The sequence below is a fragment of the Lingula anatina genome, chromosome 5 (genome assembly GCF_051362555.1).
Source record: "Lingula anatina isolate TDL-2025a chromosome 5, LinAna3.0, whole genome shotgun sequence".
Classification (NCBI taxonomy): domain Eukaryota; kingdom Metazoa; phylum Brachiopoda; class Lingulata; order Lingulida; family Lingulidae; genus Lingula; species Lingula anatina.
The window spans coordinates 18,336,037-18,355,096 of NC_141771.1; the positions used below are offsets into that span (position 1 = coordinate 18,336,037).

Consider the following 19,060-nt stretch of genomic DNA (forward strand, 5'->3'; position numbering starts at 1 on the left):
GCCAGTCTCTGCCTTTGAGTCTGTATTCTACCGCAATAATATAAAAAAAATTGTGCAACACCTTTTGTCGCACCTAAAACATTCAAACAATGCAGTACTATGTGATCTCTCGTGGGTGAGAAAACAGCACTAAAAACAACTCCAATGGATCATCTTGCTTTACATTGTGCTTTACGAATTCGGTTTGGATTCATTTCAAAACTGGATCACAAATGTTTTGTATGTAGGTCTTTCTAATCGCAATCCCCACTGTCTGCCTTGTGTGCAGTATGTATTATAGCAATGTACAGCTCTAGCGCAAATGAAAATTATGCTATAACATTTATCATTAGCATTTTCTGTGATTAATGAGGGCACGTTCTTTGCGTCAGTCAGCTAGCACAAGTACAAAATACAACAATAACTTCACTATTGTTGTGCTCTCCGTCCACAGCAGTAATCGCGGGTAGGTACCACTCATAACCCTTACACACACTACTGACAACAACCACTAACAGAAGACACAAACACAACAGTATTTTAATACACATTGCATTCATGCTGAATCTTCACATTCCGACTATATACCCACCCCGCACATGGGCTTTTTAGATTTTTACCGAGCAACTGCAGACTTTTAACTTTTAAGGGATCTAAAAGGTTTTTAAAGAGTTTTTATCCATCTGCTGCATCTTATTTTAACAACGAAAATGGACATTTATAATTTATAAACCGAATAGCAGTCCAATTTCCTTGTTATATGAATTTTTATATTTATATATTAATGGCTGAATAAACTCTTACCTTCACAGCAGTTAACTGTATGAAGCATTTACTATAACAACATACAAGTAGATGGTTGTATGTACTGGTACAACTCAAACAGATCCAACAATTTATCATTTCGTAATGTAAAGCATTTTCCTTTTTTTCAGCCACTCTCGGCAGAGATAGATAACTTGTAGGTAGGGTGTATAGTTAGGTTTATTGTACTCTTTACTGTTTAGAATGCCAAAGACGTGTCAGTGACTCGTTTGATAAGTTCTTTTGGCGGCGTTTGATCCCAGACCCTCTTGTTGTGACGAGCAATGTCTTTATAGTTCACTTTATACCATGGGAGCAGTTGAGAAGTCTGAATGTTGGTTTTTTGTTTAATATATAAGTTATCATAATGATACTTCTGTGAAAATCTACTAAAAAATGTTATATCCCATCCTTTGTACCTTTTATTAGATCTTCATAGATGCTTCATTATGATAACTTATTTATTTCCTAAACATCTATACGAATTGATGTGAATCTTCATGTAGGTTTTGTGTTTGGGAAGTACTGATAGAATGCAATTAATGTTTTTTGAAAATATAAACTCCACCCAATCTCCCCTACCCCTAAATAAAAATTAGAATAAAAAGTCTACCAAATACCTTTCTAAAATACATTCTTATTTTCCCAGTGAATCGTAATGCTTAGAATGTGATAACAGCTTGCAGTTTTTAATAAAAAAATACGATCAACCCTCAAACAAACCCCGCCCACTCCAACCGGTCAAATGAGATCGCGTTCCAACTATTTTTAAGTATTAGGGCAAACCCAGAGAATACTTTCTCATTACCTCTGAGAGCCACATTCTATATTTGGAATAATTTTGAAAAAAAAATTCCACCACACCCCCTCTTTAGCATAGACCGGGAAAGCAGTTCTAAGTTAATAATAATGAGTTCGACAATTTGTATTTGAAACATGCTACTGACTTATCAATACAGTCATTTTAATCTGACAACCCCTTCAGACGGCGCCATGTTTTTGGACTGGAATGGGATAAATTAAACATGGGACAGAAAACTTAAATGTTTCACTTGTTACACGATTTATAAGCGTGTCTGCTTGGGTGTTTATGTATCTTCATAAGACCAAGGACGTGATGAAGTACCACCGCCAAATTGACTGATGTTGTATTTTCCGTGCATTAATTGCTGAATCCAGGTCTTCCAAGGCTCAATAAAGATGAAGGCGTAAAAATAAACGCCTTCCTCAACTTCATCCCACCAGCGCTTTGTTCCAAGTTGATATTCTCAAATTAATGCTATAAAAGTTGTCTGAGGTTCCCTTAATATCAAGCGTTTCAGGTGCAACCAGGAAGATGGCCGCGGGCATTTTGTCCTTAAAAAGGAACTTTAGTTTAACGTAATGTTCTTGGACCTGAGGGTGAAAACGGCATGAACAATGCACCTTTTCTTCTCTCATAAAGTACTAGCCAAATTAGGTGAACATACCGACCAGTAGTGACCACAAAATTCTTTGAATTCTAGCACGTATTTTAACCACAATTAAAACGTAAAGCAGAATTGTATGATAATGTGATTTTTGACTTTTATTTTATGTACCGACTTTAAAGAACTAATGAATGCAAATTGAGATGCCACGATGAGTGGACATTAATGATAGTTCCATTAAAGCACTTAACGGTATGAAATACTCAGTCAAATGGATTGTTTGATTCTAAGGCCAATGAACTATCCTTGTTTGTACTGAGTACTGTACCTGCACCAGGTTATTACAGCCCTAGCTAACATATCTAACCCGGGGAGCCTTGAGATCTCTACAAAAGAGTTACACAAATATGCCATTAATTAAAATGCAAACGACGCATTCGTCTTATGTCGATGAGCTTTTCGCGAAACATACAAAAGAATTAACCAGACAGATCCGTTACGCATATAGATAAGATTTTATATGAAAAAGTACAAAAAAGTTTCTAGCGTGATTGCCTTATGCTCGAATTTCGAATGAGAAACTGTCTCAACATACCATTTCGTCAAACTGATACAGTGCATGTTTGTTGTTCAGTTGCGGTGAAGGCGCATTCCGCATATTTCAATATACATACATTATTTCTTGTCTTGGGACTGTGAAGCATATGTGACACGATGACCAAAGACAATATTTGAGGGAAATTCTTCTTGATTTAATCATTATAATACATTTTACAGGATACATGAACTTGAAGCCATTAGAATAATTACCGGCAAGCTTAAGGAAGTACTGCAAGCCACGTGCATAACGCCTTTTACACAGCCATCGTATCTGCTTAGTAGCTTAAATGTCCATTTCTTGGATATCCTTCACTGCCTTTATCGTTCTGCGTGAATTTAAGCGAAATTTCCTATGCCTGAAATGCCACTTAAGGCAGGCGTTTTAGATATGTCTGTCGTATTAAACAAACTGTTTTCGGGATTAATGTGGTACAATTAATGTAAATCGAACCACAGAGTTTACATAGGGAAAGCGCTTTTAATTTGAATAAGATTATCTTGAATTGAACTTGGTTAAGATATTCTATTGCAATTTCGGTAGTGTTTGTAAGATTCAGCGATGACACTCGCTCTGCAGAAATATGACTCATACATTTGATGGCAATTTAACTTGAACTTGACTAATCAGGTCCAAGGGACAGTTGAGAGAAATGAGTCACCATGCATCGTCTCTTCGAATTTGCAAAGGGCTCATTGGTGATAAAAAAAAATAAAAAAAGAAACGCACTAAAACATTTATACTGAGATTTATTTTCTTAAACGTAACATGCACAATACAATAAGTAAAAACACTCCTCTTCATGTTTAACTCTTTGGATACAAATTCCAAACTGCTTTGTGAGCGCCGGGAAGATCTCCATATATATCTGTCTTGAGTTGAGAATAAAGCATACAGTGTAATGTCTAATGAATACATCATTTACATTCAATGTGCAAGAAGGGCAACACTGAGTGCCACGGAACACTCCATTAAAAGGTAATGGTGACAATTATTCTATCTGCATTAACCTAGAATGAGGTCTATACTTTGATAAAGCTTCCAAAGCATCACACTATTACTTTTTCTTGTCACCGCCTTTGATTAATGTTTATTAAGGATATCTCAATTGACAACTGACCCGAAGCATACCGAGTGACTTATGAGACAACGCACGCCGTCAAATATCTCGATTTATTAAAAAAAAACAGGTGTAAGGTTACTTGCGTGGTGAATCAGTTTTCAAATCAATTAAATGCTGGCGAAAGGCATCACACCATAAAATATATATCCGTTTACATAGTCAAGTGAGCACAATAAATAGACCCTTTTTGTCTTCTAGATGAAAGGTCGTTGTTCGCACGCAGAGTATTTATAGTAGCCTATTACAGACTTGTACAATTTGTAGACCTGCTGACAATTTGCTGTTATATATGCCATCTAAGTGAAACTATCTGTAGTATAAAAATATTGCATAAGCAGAGGCAACCCTCTTCTATAGGTTTATATACATGTATATACAATTACACATTAATCCCATCACCACATTATCCTGCCATCAGATGCATTTGGCAAAACTAGATTTTCAAAAGCTACTGTACTTCAAACTGATAAAAACTCTTTATAAATATTGGTTCTTTGGCTAGAAATGATGAACAGAAAATCTTTCAGATTCACCTGCTAAAGTTATTGTTAAATAAGTAACTAGCATAAGAAAGTATTGTGGTCTATGCGCGGTGTCAATTACATATTTTGGTGCACTTGTTCAATTTAAGCGTGTATTTTTATTATCTGGTCAATCAAGCAACCTTTCCGCTGAACTATATTATCAGCCCCAAAGGACCGTAGGAATCAGAAGCCACTGTAACAGCTTTTTAGCCTTGTTTCTCTTCTTGTTCCGATTAAACTGCGCAGGTTCTGCCAGTTGCGCCATTTGCCTTGGCCTTCTTTTCGGGGCAGTAGCAGACGAGTAAACCTTGACGGTCGTCCTCATCGCGTACACATCCCTATATTATGAAGTCGCGAGGTGCAGGGCCCCTTCTTGTTAACGACAGCAACTTTTGAGAGCCACCAGTCATTATACTTGCTGGTCAGAAACTCTGAGTATTTGCCCAACAACGCTTGCAAGTCGCGGACAACAAGCGCTGTACATGATTATAAAAAGCATGATGATACTCTGCCAATGTCAGTACTCGTCCTTCAAGTATTTCAGGGTCTTGATTATACCAGACGACTCAGCTATCATGAGATGGCCGTACTTGTTCACACAGACATCCTGTGGGTTGTGAAGACCATCCGTCTCCGTCTGAAGATTGAGCCTGAAGTTACCGTCCTCGGTGAGAAGATGGATACGATTGTTACGGTTGTCGCAGACGATGATATGGCCTACGGTGTCCACCGTTATGCCACAGGGGTGGAGAAACTGGCCCAGGTCTGTCCCCATGCTGCCATATTGAAAGAGAAAGCGACCATGGGAGTCGAAGGCCTTTATACAATGGCCTTGCCAGTCGGAGACGATGATCTCGTTCCTGGGGCCGACCGCTATGTACTTGGGTGCTTCGAAGAGACGTTCCCCTTTTCGCGAGGGGATGGTGTGGATCAGGCGCCCTTCCTTGCTGTAGACGGCTACAGATTTGGTATGGTCGTCGGTGATGAGAAGTTCGTCTTTATGGTTGATGGCCATCCTCTGGGGCTCCTGGTGAAGCTCGTTAAGGCGAAAAGCACGGAGGAATTTCCCAAGAGGTGTGAACATCTTGCGCTGACCTGTGAAGTATTTGACTTCTTTGGAGCCACAGTCCAGAACGGCCATGTTCTTCCCTTTGGTGATCACGACATCGCGTGGGTTGTCCAGGCCTTGTTGGGGGCCTATCTCGAACTTGATGTGGCCCATTTTGTCGTACATCAACACTTTGTTCAGGTACCGATCAATAACAACAATCATGTCCCCGACCACATCTATGGCGGTGGGGCGGCAATGATCCCTATTGCTCGCCAAACCTTGAAAGGTACCTATGATGCGCCCCTTCTTGCGGTTCCCTGTTCGACCCGCCGTCCCAAGGCTGCTAACACGCCTGTTGTTATTTGGCAGCGTGGCAGATGCGTAGATATCGTAGCCCGACGTTCTGGTAGGCAAGGTTTCCGACTTGCCACTCAACACCTGGAGATCCGGCTTGGAATTCATCGCGTTGAGCAGGTCTGATGTGTCCCACGTGGAGGAGTTGGAAGAGCCTGCCGGGGAGATGTTCCCGTTGGTGCGGTTACGGGAGTTTCTGGAAGTGACCACGTCGTCCAGGTTGATAGGGGACGAGGTACTGTTGGGGAAGGACGGTGGATCCAGGGCAGGCTCGCTGCTTTGGCTGACGTTGTTGACGTTGGAGCCAGAACGGTGGATGTTCACGTGGACTTCGCCAAACCAGGCTGGAATGAGAGGGAAATTCCATTTATTACAGGTATCAGAATAATGTTTTCTACATCTTGTTGATTTGATTAAATCTAAAATTTCTTTTTTTATACAGGGTGGTCCATAAAAACGACCTTTTTTACTTTCCATCGTTATAGACCTCCCTGTATAATGTATAAAGTATTTTCAGTCCATTTGATCTGATACCACCCCAATTAGATTGTCACTTGTGTTTGAATGCACATTTATTTGTCGTCTTTTTTACCAAAGTTCTTCGAACCATGTAAGTACTATATTGCAACACATTAAATACAACGATAACATCGATGAAACGAAAAGATCACATCACACTTCTTTTCACCAATTACAAAATACACCTTCATGTTACCCTAGACTGCTTAACAAGGCTTTTCTCCGTCAACTTTATTTGTAATCCTTTCACACACAAAACATCGCGTGCAAGAATGACATCCAATGACTTGTTAGATATTCTTACTGATATATCTCTGGATGAAGTATTTTTTAATGTTATGCTCAGAGCCATTAAGATGAATATGTGTTTTATTTAACGCAAAATGCCAAATTCCTAAAGAATAAAAAATAGCATATCGGGTCAGTTAAGTGCTTGTTATTGATAGTGGGAGGGGGGCGGGGGATCTAGTGACACACCCTAAATTTCAAAGGCTCATGGAAGGTCATGTTACCGTTTGTAAGACTCGGCAAAGAAGAGCTAGAACTCAGCAAAAGGGAGTAATGATCAGTTCTTAAAACTAGGGGTTAACTATAATGGAGATATTGCATTGGATGGGAATTAGTTACCTGCTGGCATGGCGGGTGTGGGGGACATGGCGGTTCATATATTTAAGAGTAGATGAGGACAATTTACTATTAACTGTAGGGCACGAAATGGACAAATTGCTTGATTTTATCTCATTTTGAAGTAGAGGGGTAGAAGGGGTGTATTTACCCCCCACCCCCACCCCCCACTCCCCACCCCCCGATTGAGTTCATTACTCTGAAACCCTTGGTATCAGTGTCACTGTGCGTACATTCGTATTCAAAACAGTCTATGGGCCGTGTCTAATTACAACCGAATTATGATGAGTCACACATATCGTCTCTATAGTTATTTCTAGGCATAAAACGCCTTTTTAGACCTGAGGTTATACACAAAATGATAATTTTAATAGATGATGTAAACAACTGTAATGATTAAATGCTTTTTCGGTAGCAGTTTTACCAAAAGAATAACCGCAGTCAACTTTGCTTCCGAAAAAAATGACGTAAACGGAAATGTCGCTCAACATCAAGATAATCCGCAACATGGGCCGGGTCGACAAAATTTAAAGCCCAAACCGAGCGTAAGAAATGCTTTACGGTCTGTTGTACCCTAATTAAAAGCATTCAGTGTTGCAAGTGGGCCGACAGCAACGCCTCAGCGCGAGTCATCGCACCCAAGTCGTGAGAGATAACATGTTAATTTGTGAGCGCGTGAAGGGTATATAGCGGTGCAATGATTCTATCTTGGGTTGCGATGTTAATGGCATTTCTCACACTACAAACCGTGACCGACATTTGGGGTTTGAGGATATATACATATGTATTCCACCGGATGTGTAGCAATCACTTTCAAATGGTAGTAAATGGTGTGTTTATTTATTTATTCGTCGTCGCTTCCTTCTAGACTCTGACTTGCCCCAGACGTTTTGTAATTGATGGTGAATAAAAGTGAAATTAAACTTTTTTAAACTTAAAAGTTTAAAAGTCATTTGAAAGTGTCTGTAACAAACCAAGTTTAGGTAAAGATACAGTATATTTGGAAAATAAAAAAAAAACACGGAGATGACTTGTATATGATTAACATTTATAACCTATCAACCTTCTCAAGTTACTTGTTAAACATATGGATATTATAATCTTGGCTTCGTGAAAAAACATTTTATCAAAATAATTATGGGGACAATTCAAACACAATAATTACAAAGCCTATGCTTTACTTATCATGTTTTTTTTTTTTTAATTTCTAACTAATTTTATTTTCATTTCTATTATTTTTATCTATTTATTTATATTTATTTATTTTTATTGTAAATACTATACATAACAATTCCATTTCTGATGACAACATTTGGCCCTTGTTTACACTTTGCAGCACAGCGTGTAAGAAAAACATTTACATTTAAAAAGGGTTATTATCCTGCCGCAATTATTAACCACCCTTCATCGGTGCACTTTCAAATGAAGGTCGGGTCGGTGATATTAGTGTTTTCTGCAGTCAACACATTTTTCATTCGTATTTGTCAGTTGTTACGCATCCCGCCCAGTATATTAGTGCCAGGTACTATAAAGATGAACAAATTTACTGTTGCATAAATCTCGCTTTTTTATGTTGATTGCCCTATGCTGTGTGAATCTTTAAATATGGCAGAGTTTTGCAGATACACGGCTCAGGGATTTACCGCATGAATGATAGAATGATCGAGACAAGGAATGAATGCAAAGATGACTTCATTTGTAGCCTTATGTCAGCTTTTCAATGTGTAGAATCTTTATACTGGCGTAGCTTACGTCAATTTGACCGGATTCAAAAGCAAACTACCGGATCCATAGTCCACAACAACGACGTGAAGACCATTCAGCTCTCTAGCCAGACATTTTTCTCTTTTAAATGTCACCTAGAAGTCATAGGAACAGCTTTGTTTTGATTTATTTCTAAGAGGTCATTTCTTTAATCTAGTTGTTTTAAGAAATAATGGAGGAATTTCAATTTTCATTTTCTATAGTGTTTTATATTATGTTTGGACACATCACCCCTTTGACGCCTGCCATTTCAGTTGACTCGCCACACAAATCATGTAAATCTGATCCATAATTACAGCTCAATTATGATTACACCTATCATTATGCAATTATACCGTAGCAGTTATTTTGCGTCACTGATACTAGATTTAGATTGTCTAGTGCAAAGGTCAAAATTAAGTGGACGAGTCACGGAGTCGCACAAAATGAAGGTTACAAGACATTTTCAAAAGGTACAAACACGTGAACGCGTGACAAGACGGGCAGTCTGAAGGAAGTTCGCCGCAGATCTTAAACGTTTATCTGCGGCAGCTGATAGTTTGTCCTATAAATATCTACCAGCACTTATATAATAGCGACCTTTGATCTACAACCGCAAGTCACCACAGTCATGTCATGTCTTGTTTTGTTTTCCTTTAAATGAGAGACGTCAAAAATAATATTCTGTTTCCCTCTTTCGTAACTTCGAAAAATACTAACGCCGTTGTAATCTTTTCGTTAAAAATGTGTCTCAACATTTTAAGATGTAGAACACGAGCTTAATGTGATTTATGAAAATGTCTGTGATGGCTAGAACAAGTCTTCGTTTGTCCTCAGATTAACCCTTCGGTATTATAATGATCAGTCGTTCACCCCATTGACTAGCTTGTATGGGTGTACATTAAGTGACCTTAAACTAATGTATCTACATGGAAGTCCAAACCCATAGTAATATTTTCTCTCTCTCTCTCTCTGTGTGTGTGTGTGTGTGTGTGTGTGTGTGTGTGTTAAAGCAGGCACTGGTCTTTGTGCATGAAATGTACGTAAAGCTGTGTATTGTTTTGTTGGTGTTTGAGAGAGAGAGAGAGAGAGAGAGGGGGGGGAGGGGAAGCGAAAGAGAGGGTGAAGAGGAGGTGAGATTTGATGCAATACAGTATTTTATTTTCTAATCACTTGATTAACCGCAAAAATCTAACATGAACAGTTTCCTTAGCAACTGACGTGACAGATGAAATGCCAACTAAGTGTCACAGGATATTAATTACATGCATGTTTCCCTCTAAGAATCCCGTTGTCTGGGGTGACTTGAAGTTAGACATGAAGTACACGTCATCTGTCATTGTGAAATCTGAATTTTTTGTAAATTTCAGCCACACTTTAGCATAGATGTGCACCTCAGCACGCGCACTCACTTAAGTAAACAACATGTGAAAGAATATAATATTATTTATAAATTTCTATCCACGACCAAAATATCAGTTCAATGTGGCTTCTTATGCTTTTCACCTATTTATGCAATTTCTAAAATTCCTTCTTTATTTCTAGCACTTGGTGGTGACAATGAAAAGCAAATAACGATTCTAATGTGACTTGTCTATGCGCACTATGTATTTCTTCACATGAACAATACTTTAACAATATCACTAGCTTCCCAACTTAAACATAACACTGCCCAAACGTACTGGTAACTGTCTGAAGATACTGGGGCTGCATCTCATTAAGTGTTTGTACTGAAATGACGATGACGATGATGATGATGATGTAGACACTATTTAAATGAAACTTGGACATAATAACGAATGTCCAAGAATGAAATAATCTAGCATGATATTTAAATACACAGATTATATTTTCCCATTCACCCATTGAGATTCTTATTTAAATTTTGCTTTTTGTGGACTAAACTAAACTACTGTTTATGCAGCAGACTACGCCATTAAGAACACCTAATGGCCATGTCTTGTCTGGCCTCTTCATCAGCTTTATTTAGCAGTCTCATTTAAGATAATACTCACGTAACTAATGGCAATTACGCGATAACAGGATCTCTGTTCAGCTTGTACGAGCGATATCTCACCCGCTGACGGTGACGCATAGAGAAAATTGACTGAGATGTCCATGCTAATTTTTAAATGTAAATCTTGGAATGTTATCTCAGTTAATTATGCAGTTGTATATTTATCATATTCTTATTAGGACAGGTTTAATATTGTGAAACCTCTGACGTCGAGTTAAATTACATTTTTGTCAAATTCAGAGTTTCATCTTTTGATGATCTCTCCTTTAGAAAAAGAAGCATCTTTCGACAAAAACGCATTTTTTTAAAAAATTATTTATTTATTTATTTATTTATTTATTTATTTATTTATTTATTTAAATTTGTCATTTAAGAAGGTTGGTAAACCCTTTTTGTTGATTTGTGTCAAAGATGACAGTTTGTTTACCAATTTTAATACCGTCATCAACCCCAACACCAACAGCAATAACTTTATAGAATCATATCTGCCAAACATTCATTATTTTAAACGTTATATAATTCAGTGCGTTTGACCCCCCCCCCCTCCCCTTGCTTAGAACTATAGTTATACAAAGCTATGCTTACACAGAAGCAGGGTCGGATCCAGAGCTATTTTCTGACAGTCTTCCCAATTATCTTTGTTGATCCATCCTCCAAATTTGACGGTCTTCGAACAGAAAAATTAGATACCTGTTAATGTAAACTTGAAAATCTGACCGTATTCTGGAAGACCCAGAAGACGGCCTAAATCCGCCCCTGCAGAAGTAAAAAAAGGCAATCAGTTTCTTACCTGGAATATCGATATTATCAATGGCCTCCCCTGTGATGAAGGTCAGGGGGTTGTCACAGGGAAAGTCCAGGGAGTTATTGTCCAGCGTGTCCAGCGTCTGCTGAAGCTGCGTCCCCAAGTTAACTATGGTTATATCCTCCGTGTTTTGTGTGTCTTCTTTGATCAGCTTGGAATATTCCAAGTAGCGACCTTTCAGGGACGCCAGAGTCATTCTCGCCATGATTTTCTCTTCCGTCATCTCGGAGTCGCTGAGTTCTTTGGTTATCGTCTCGCAGTAATTGTTCACTGCTGTTTTCAGTTCTTCGGCGCGTGCTTGCACTTCGTTTTTGATGTCATCTATGGCTTTGTCGTACTTGTCGAGGGCGTCACACAGGTCTTCGGCTTCGGTGACTTTGCTTTTTAGAGTTTTCAACTGGTTTGAGATCCGCTCGCGGAAATCGACCGCCACTTCTCGTAACTGGGCAACTCGGTGCCCCTTATGAGCTGGCATCTTGCAGGAGACGCAGAGAGGAACCTCGCACATTTTACAATACAGCGAGAACGCCTTGTCGTGGACGCGGCAGTGTCCTCCCATGATGTCAGCGTTTTCGATTTCGGGTTCGATCACAGGTTTATCCTTAAGTGCCAAAATATTAGTGGTGAGCGTCTCGAGACCTCCCGCGGGTGTTTTCAACTCCTCATCACAAGTGGGGCAGTGAAAGTACCCGTGTCTCTTCGCCTTGTGGTGGTCAACCCACACCGAGAGACAATGCAAGCAGAATGTGTGTCCACACCGGAGAATCTTGGGCTGTCTGAAGAATTCCGTGCAAAGTCGACAATGTAGATCTTCTGACGTCATTAAAACCGATGCCATCTCTGCGCTGTGATGAATCTCCAATATAAATCAAAGGATTTTAGAGTGTTTGCTATGTTCTTGTTATCATGAATTCCTAAGTCAGGCTCAATTTGAGTGATTCTATCTTCCCTTAGTGAAAGTTATATATGTGCCAGAAATCCTGCATGCGTGATAAGCAGCGCCTAGGTGTTATAGCTCGTTAAGCGTGCTCCCTTAAATATGGGGGGACGACGGCGGAAAAACTTAACCGCAATGCGTAGGCGCATGTGCAGGTGTAAAAATAGCACTTCCCTGGTAGAAGATACAATTATAATTTGTAAATTTCATTTCCTTAATATGTCTCGATTATTACTCATATGACTGAATGTCTCCTGGTGAATATGTTTGTTATGTGAACCCTTGGAAGTGTCTGTTGCATAAAAAGATGATAATAGCAGTGGATAGATCTGATATGATATGAAATTATATTAAGTCAGAACAAGGAGGTAAATGAGATATAATTCCTAAGTCAGAAATAAATTAAATATATTAATTTAATCAATGAAAAGTTACACAGAAAATATAAAAAATGCAAAAAAATGGAATAAACCAAAATAAAACCACATCAAAAAGAAGACAATAAAAGAGTTTGAAGGTTTTTATTCCTATTTTCATGTTTATGTTTATTTTATTCATTTATTTATTTTGCGTTTATGATGTGATTTATTCATCTCTGCAGTGTATTAGTTACTCTTCTCGGTACAGCGTGCGGTCCCCGGTAGTTAACAATTTTTTTTGCCAAAGAAGTAAACAAACAAGTGGACACTTCATTTACTTTATACATTCAGTTACAGGTGCCAATAAAGACCATGAACATGGCACCATCCATATAATAAATATGTAAAATGTGGATCACTTCTCCTCTCCCCGCGAAACGGACATAGTCCTCGCTCATTAAAAATGTGCAAAATCTTCCACAGCAGACAAAAATAAATCATGGTCGTATCGCTACGTCTTCACCCAGGTGAGCATACGACTTTATCAACTAGTCGCATCCTGCAACGCTAGCTCCCCTCTTAACTCGAATGCCATTTCGTTTATGATGCAAATCGCTGGCTGAATCTCAAAAATACTTGGTCTGTGCCTGCGACAGTTTTATAGCCACCATACAGGCCATTTTGAATACTCTCCGCGTGCTAAATGACATCAGCACATATGGTTGTGCGTTTTAAATAGTGTACTTACTTAATTATCTCTTAGTCTTGTTTCTTTGTTTGTATATTTGTTTATTTTTGTCTACCTCTGTGTGTGTGTGTGTGTGTGTGTGTGTGTGTGTGTGTGTGCGTGTGTGTGTGTTAAGTAGTTATTTAACTATGTGACTTTATACATTTAAAATATATTATTTAAGCGAGAACTCCCCCAGGTCTTTTGAACATAAAAAGAAAACGGATCAGAGAGTCTTTCTGGGAATAGTGACCAGGGAGACATGATATAAAAAAACTTGATGATATTTTAAACATTTGTAGCGGATTTGAAAATCGTGTTAACACAGTTTTCATTCGTGGTTTTACACAGAAAGCTGCACGGTAAGAAGACCCGGCTTCGTGGTATTCAGGTGCAGTTCCAATTATTAGGTAGAATGGTTTTGTTTTTTATGGTCAGTGTTCTTTTCAATCAACTATTGAAGGTTCAGTCTGCAAAAGGCCAAAATATAAAAGTAGGACATGCGTCCCCAACCAACACGCACACGCACACGCACACACAAACACACACACACACACACACACCTGAATTACGTACTTTCATGGGAGAAACAATAAAGAAACTTAACTGAGCTCAAATCTAGACCAATCCCGAGCTTAAGTCCAATTTAAGTTACATATCAAATAATCACATTGATAAAAGGTAATTTTCTGTATTAGATGACCCTATCAATATTCATAATAATATGGCGGGGAGACCATTGTCGCCATTACGGGCAATTATCATAATTCTCTATAAAGGATTTTGTACATCAAATAAGAAAGTAACTAAATAATGTGGAAGTTTAAAAGTGCTGATAGTCTAAATTCAGTGGGCAGGGGTTTGTTTTTAAAGACAATAAAATAAAGTGCCCCTGTATACTGCGCATCGTAATAATAATCACACATTGGTGAAGTGAGGGGTTTGCAGGGGGGGGCACAAATAAAAAAAAGCTTTACTTGGCAAATATAAAATAGGACCTAGAAGACATGAGCAGTTTTTCCACATATGTATGAGGAGGGGGGATTGCTTGATTTTGTTTTGTTTCGAAAGTTACAATATCATTTGTGTGGGGGAAGTGAGAATTGTGTGTGTGGGGGGGGGGGGGGCAGGGAGGCGTATCCCACTGTGCTTCCCCTCTACATTCTCCATTACAATATCAAAATGAGAGAGAGAGAGAGAAGAGAGACACTACAAATAGAAAACCTTATTCCGTACAATATAAGATTTTCTATTATATCAAACATTAATGATGCTAAGAGTATTAGCCTACTACTGATGTTGAGCAGGATAAAAGCTGCTCACAGCGCCGTGTCGTCACAGCCCGCTGCCAGTAGCTGACATTGTAATAAAAAAATCTATATCATGTATGCATATCTTATATGCTTTGACAGATACAGGAATTTTTATGTGAAATCGTGTGGTTTTATGATGTTGTAAACGCCCAGATGGCCATACGTTCTACAGGCGTGTAACGGCAATAAGTTAATAAATAAATGAATAGTTGTACAGGTAGTTTGCTTCTGTAATGAAAAGGAATGTGCGAAGGGAGATATACGTCAAATGTTAATTTCTTTTAAACACCTGTTGCTATTAAAGGACCACAATAGATTGAAGTATCGGGTCATCTTTCGGTAGTCAGTAATTTTAATTTAAAAATCCATTAAGCTGCGATTAATGAATATCAGCGCTGGTGCCAATATTTCCTCATGCTGAAATATCAATGACATACCAAACCCGTTACTATTTGGTCCATTATGTAACAAACTACACTTAGATGGCAGTTTCCTTTTCTTGTAAGACATAAAGTACATCAGATTAGTCACAATTAGTGTATTGTGCCACAAGCGTCGGTCAAATCATTCCATTTGTTACCGGTAGGCCTACCGTCATTAGGGATGGGGTCGATATTCAATTCTTTTCCCCCTGTTTGTCAATCAGTTATATTATTTCACTTTCTTAATATGCAAATCATATGCAAAGTATATGTAATAGAACCGTTCTTAACATCATTACAGAAAATGCTTGGTGTTAAATAAAATAACGAGGCGATATTGTTTGTGTTTGTGTTGCTGCAACTTATCAAAGACGTACATAAAACGCACATACGCACTTCAGCAAAACAACCCATATGAAAATTACCATTTTATTCACATAGCTCTGAAAGGTGTATTCCTAGCTTTCAGGACGCACGGTCAAACGAAGTTAACTGGTCCCTAGACAGAATAGATAAACCTGCTAGACGAATAGCAAAGACAGGACTTACGTCACTGACAGGTACTTGACCTATATTGGGACTGTGTAACAGGTGTCAACTATATTTTTTCAGTGGGATGATATTTCCATATATAGTACTTTTGGTTGATTAATGATAGGGTATATAATAGGGCGAAGGTAAGGGCGGCTAAATGAATTTGATATAATACACAAGCATGAATTGATTTAGATTTTGGATAACTACAGTACTTTGATAATTTCGTAACTAGGCTCACAGATGGAAAATACGTAAAAGCATAGGATTAAATGTACCGATAAATAATTAAGCTTTCTGAATAATTCGTGCTGTGCATCCGCATACATTTCGTATTAAACCAATAAACAAAACGCTACAAAATGACGCACGATTCTCTGATTAATTTTTGTTGTTTTCTAAAGAGCCAGGACTTTGACACTGTATGTGGCCCTATATTGATCACATACCGTGCCGGGGGTCATTAGACTGTTGGCTACTCTCTTCCGCGTTTGCTTTGACGCTGGTGCTACTTGTTGTTTCCTCTTTTATTGAGATACGATCACGAATTTTGATTTTAAAAAACCTACTGAATTACAAAATTTATGAGCATGCAAGGGGAGGGGGAGGGGGGAGCACTAAAATTGATTATAATAATTAGCGACTTGGTGGGTGTAACAGCAAAAATTATGTGCTTAAAGTTGGACATACAATGACTTGATGATACGGAACACGATGCAATGTTCTGAAAAGAAATTGGCCAAAACATTGGATCTGAACACATAGATAGGGTCCTATAGCCGCAATGTTTCTTGCTCTTTATACTAACGCGATTGGAAAAGTGGCTGCGAGTGAAATGTTTTTGACAATTTTGTAAAATCGGGGGAGCGGGAAACCGTAGATCTGGCCTTTTTCGTTGCATTTATCCCAATCGTGCACATAAAACAAATCTTTGTTTAATCCTTCGTGAAGAAAGTTCACATTTTCAAACAGATGTCCGTTTTCTATATATTGTATACGCAAAACCACTTTTGAAAATGGGGAAATTTTGCTCTCGATTCGCGCAAACAAAGTACTCATAGTTCCACAGCGAGGTGGAAAAAAACTATATATTAAGCACAACGAAACAAAACAAGTAACTTATCCACCGCTGTGCTCTACATACAGCATTACAGGCGCGTAGGGGCAACTTGCGTGTGTGTTGGGGGTAGCCATTCAAACAGCCGGGGTGGAATGAGAAAGCTAATAACAGCAAAAAGTAGTATGTACCAGTAGTTGAAGTTGGACATCAGTTGGCCGTGGACCTCCTCCTGGCATTAAGTAATATACAGAAAAGCTGGCGATTAAACGAGTACGTTGGAAACAAGAGGGGGCGTGTCATTCAGTTAAGCTGATTGCACTCAGAGTTGGATCGATCCATATAGACCGATGGTGTCTATGGGAATGTGGTCTAAGCCTCGCCCCTTCCCCAAACTCCTACGACTGTCCATGTAACAGCAAAGAACGAGGAAACAGACAACTGAGCTTTAAATAGGGAAATGATATTTTTGTGATATTACTTATTTTACTAATGATCATTACAGAAAGGGGGGCGTTGATTAGCAGATTGTCCTTTAAAGATACAGGAAAAATTGATTCATAATTTCAGTCTGTGACAGAAACTATTTCGGTCACGAGTTATGTAAGGGATGCCTTTTAATACTTTTGTTGAATGCCTTGCTTTCGTAAATGACAAATTAGAAAATTCAACCTACACGACATGTATCAGATGACCTTTCCATTTCCACGCGACTTCCACGCAAAAAATGGAAAACAAGTACGCAACCCTTGGAAGACAAAAATCAACAGATGCCGTTTTTTTCTTTACTTTAAAGCGTAATTTTAAAAGTTATCGACGATCTTTCCCGTTTTGATGAGCTATCTATTGGTTTGCACGGCGTTAGGAATTTTGCAGCTCAACAATTTCGTCTCTGCACCATCTGTTTTTGTGTCCATAGATAAAATCATCTGCCTTAAAATGCACTTCTTAACCTGTTAAAACATTAAAAACGCTTTAAAATACTAGCCCCTGCAAAAAGCAATTTAGCTTTTCCTAAAATTAGGGCTTCTGGTTAAAAGATATTCTACTTAAGTGATTTTAAGGTAAGAAAAATAATAATAAAAAAACATTAAATCTAAGTTAAGGTCTCCGACCACATAAAAACATAAAAAAGTTATTAGTGGAGGATCTAGATATACACGAGTCTTGGATATAAATAAATGATGTGTAATCTCGGTTAAAAGCGGACACTCGAGAACACATCAGTACGTTTTAAGAAAGTCATTGTCCATTGTCAATAAGCTGAGACAGATTCCAAGTAGAATTACGGGGCAATAAATATGCTTTGGGGTCAACCGCACGATTTAAAACATTTCCTTTACATGTACATGTATATACTTCGTTTTTTAAATAATGAAATAGATAACAAAATACTTTTGAATAGCGATGAAGAACACGTGTTTTTAATTTTGTGGTACTTGTATCACGGGAGAAAGTTTGTAAAAACTGAAAATTATGAAAAAGTGGTTTGCAAATTATCATCACATTTAGACCATATGAAAAAAAAACGATCAAAATGAATATTTTAAATCCAGAAATAACAAAGCACAATACTGAGATTTTTCACTCATGTTGTATTCATCAATTTACTTTTTCAGTTTATGGAAGCAAACGAGATTTTCTTTTCTATCTTTTTTGGAAGACAACCCGGGAAACGTAACCCAATCTGTATTTTCGGTTTTTGCACTCGAATTGGCACAGGTTTAGATGGGCTGGTTTTCATAAATGTCTGTATTTAGTGATAAACTTTGGGTATTTTCTATTGAGAGCACTTATCGCTGAGCAGCTCGTCCTTTGAAATATGTAGTTGAAATTGTAGATCAGATGCAAAATTGATTTGCCATGACCCTTTATATGAGAATACACGTAGAACAAAGTTTAATTAAATGCTATCAAATAATAATGACAACAAACATTTTTGCAAGCCAAATAAACCATTTAATCCCTTAAAATGACCAAATGACGAAAAAAATATTTGAAAAAAATATTTATGCATACAGTCTGTTATACATCGAGATTCTTCATCCATTTGTGAGACGTTCTCTTCAATAGCATATCATCATTTCACACCCAAACCCAATATATTGGTGCATTTCACATGCTGAAGTGTCCAAAAATAAATTTGAAAGAATTCGAAGTT

General features: G+C 38.1%; 1 protein-coding gene across 1 annotated transcript; it reads right to left on the minus strand.

Annotated features, from left to right (window-relative positions):
- Nucleotides 1–3,522: 3,522 nt before the first annotated feature.
- On the minus strand, nt 3,523–12,548 carry LOC106165721 (uncharacterized). The gene is made up of 2 exons (XM_013544044.3): nt 11,536–12,548; nt 3,523–6,186 (listed from the first exon to the last, which is right to left on the minus strand). The coding sequence occupies exons 1-2, from the start codon at nt 12,386–12,388 to the stop codon at nt 4,955–4,957; spliced, it is 2,085 nt and encodes a 694-aa protein (XP_013399498.2). The 5' UTR covers nt 12,389–12,548; the 3' UTR covers nt 3,523–4,954.
- Nucleotides 12,549–19,060: the final 6,512 nt, after the last annotated feature.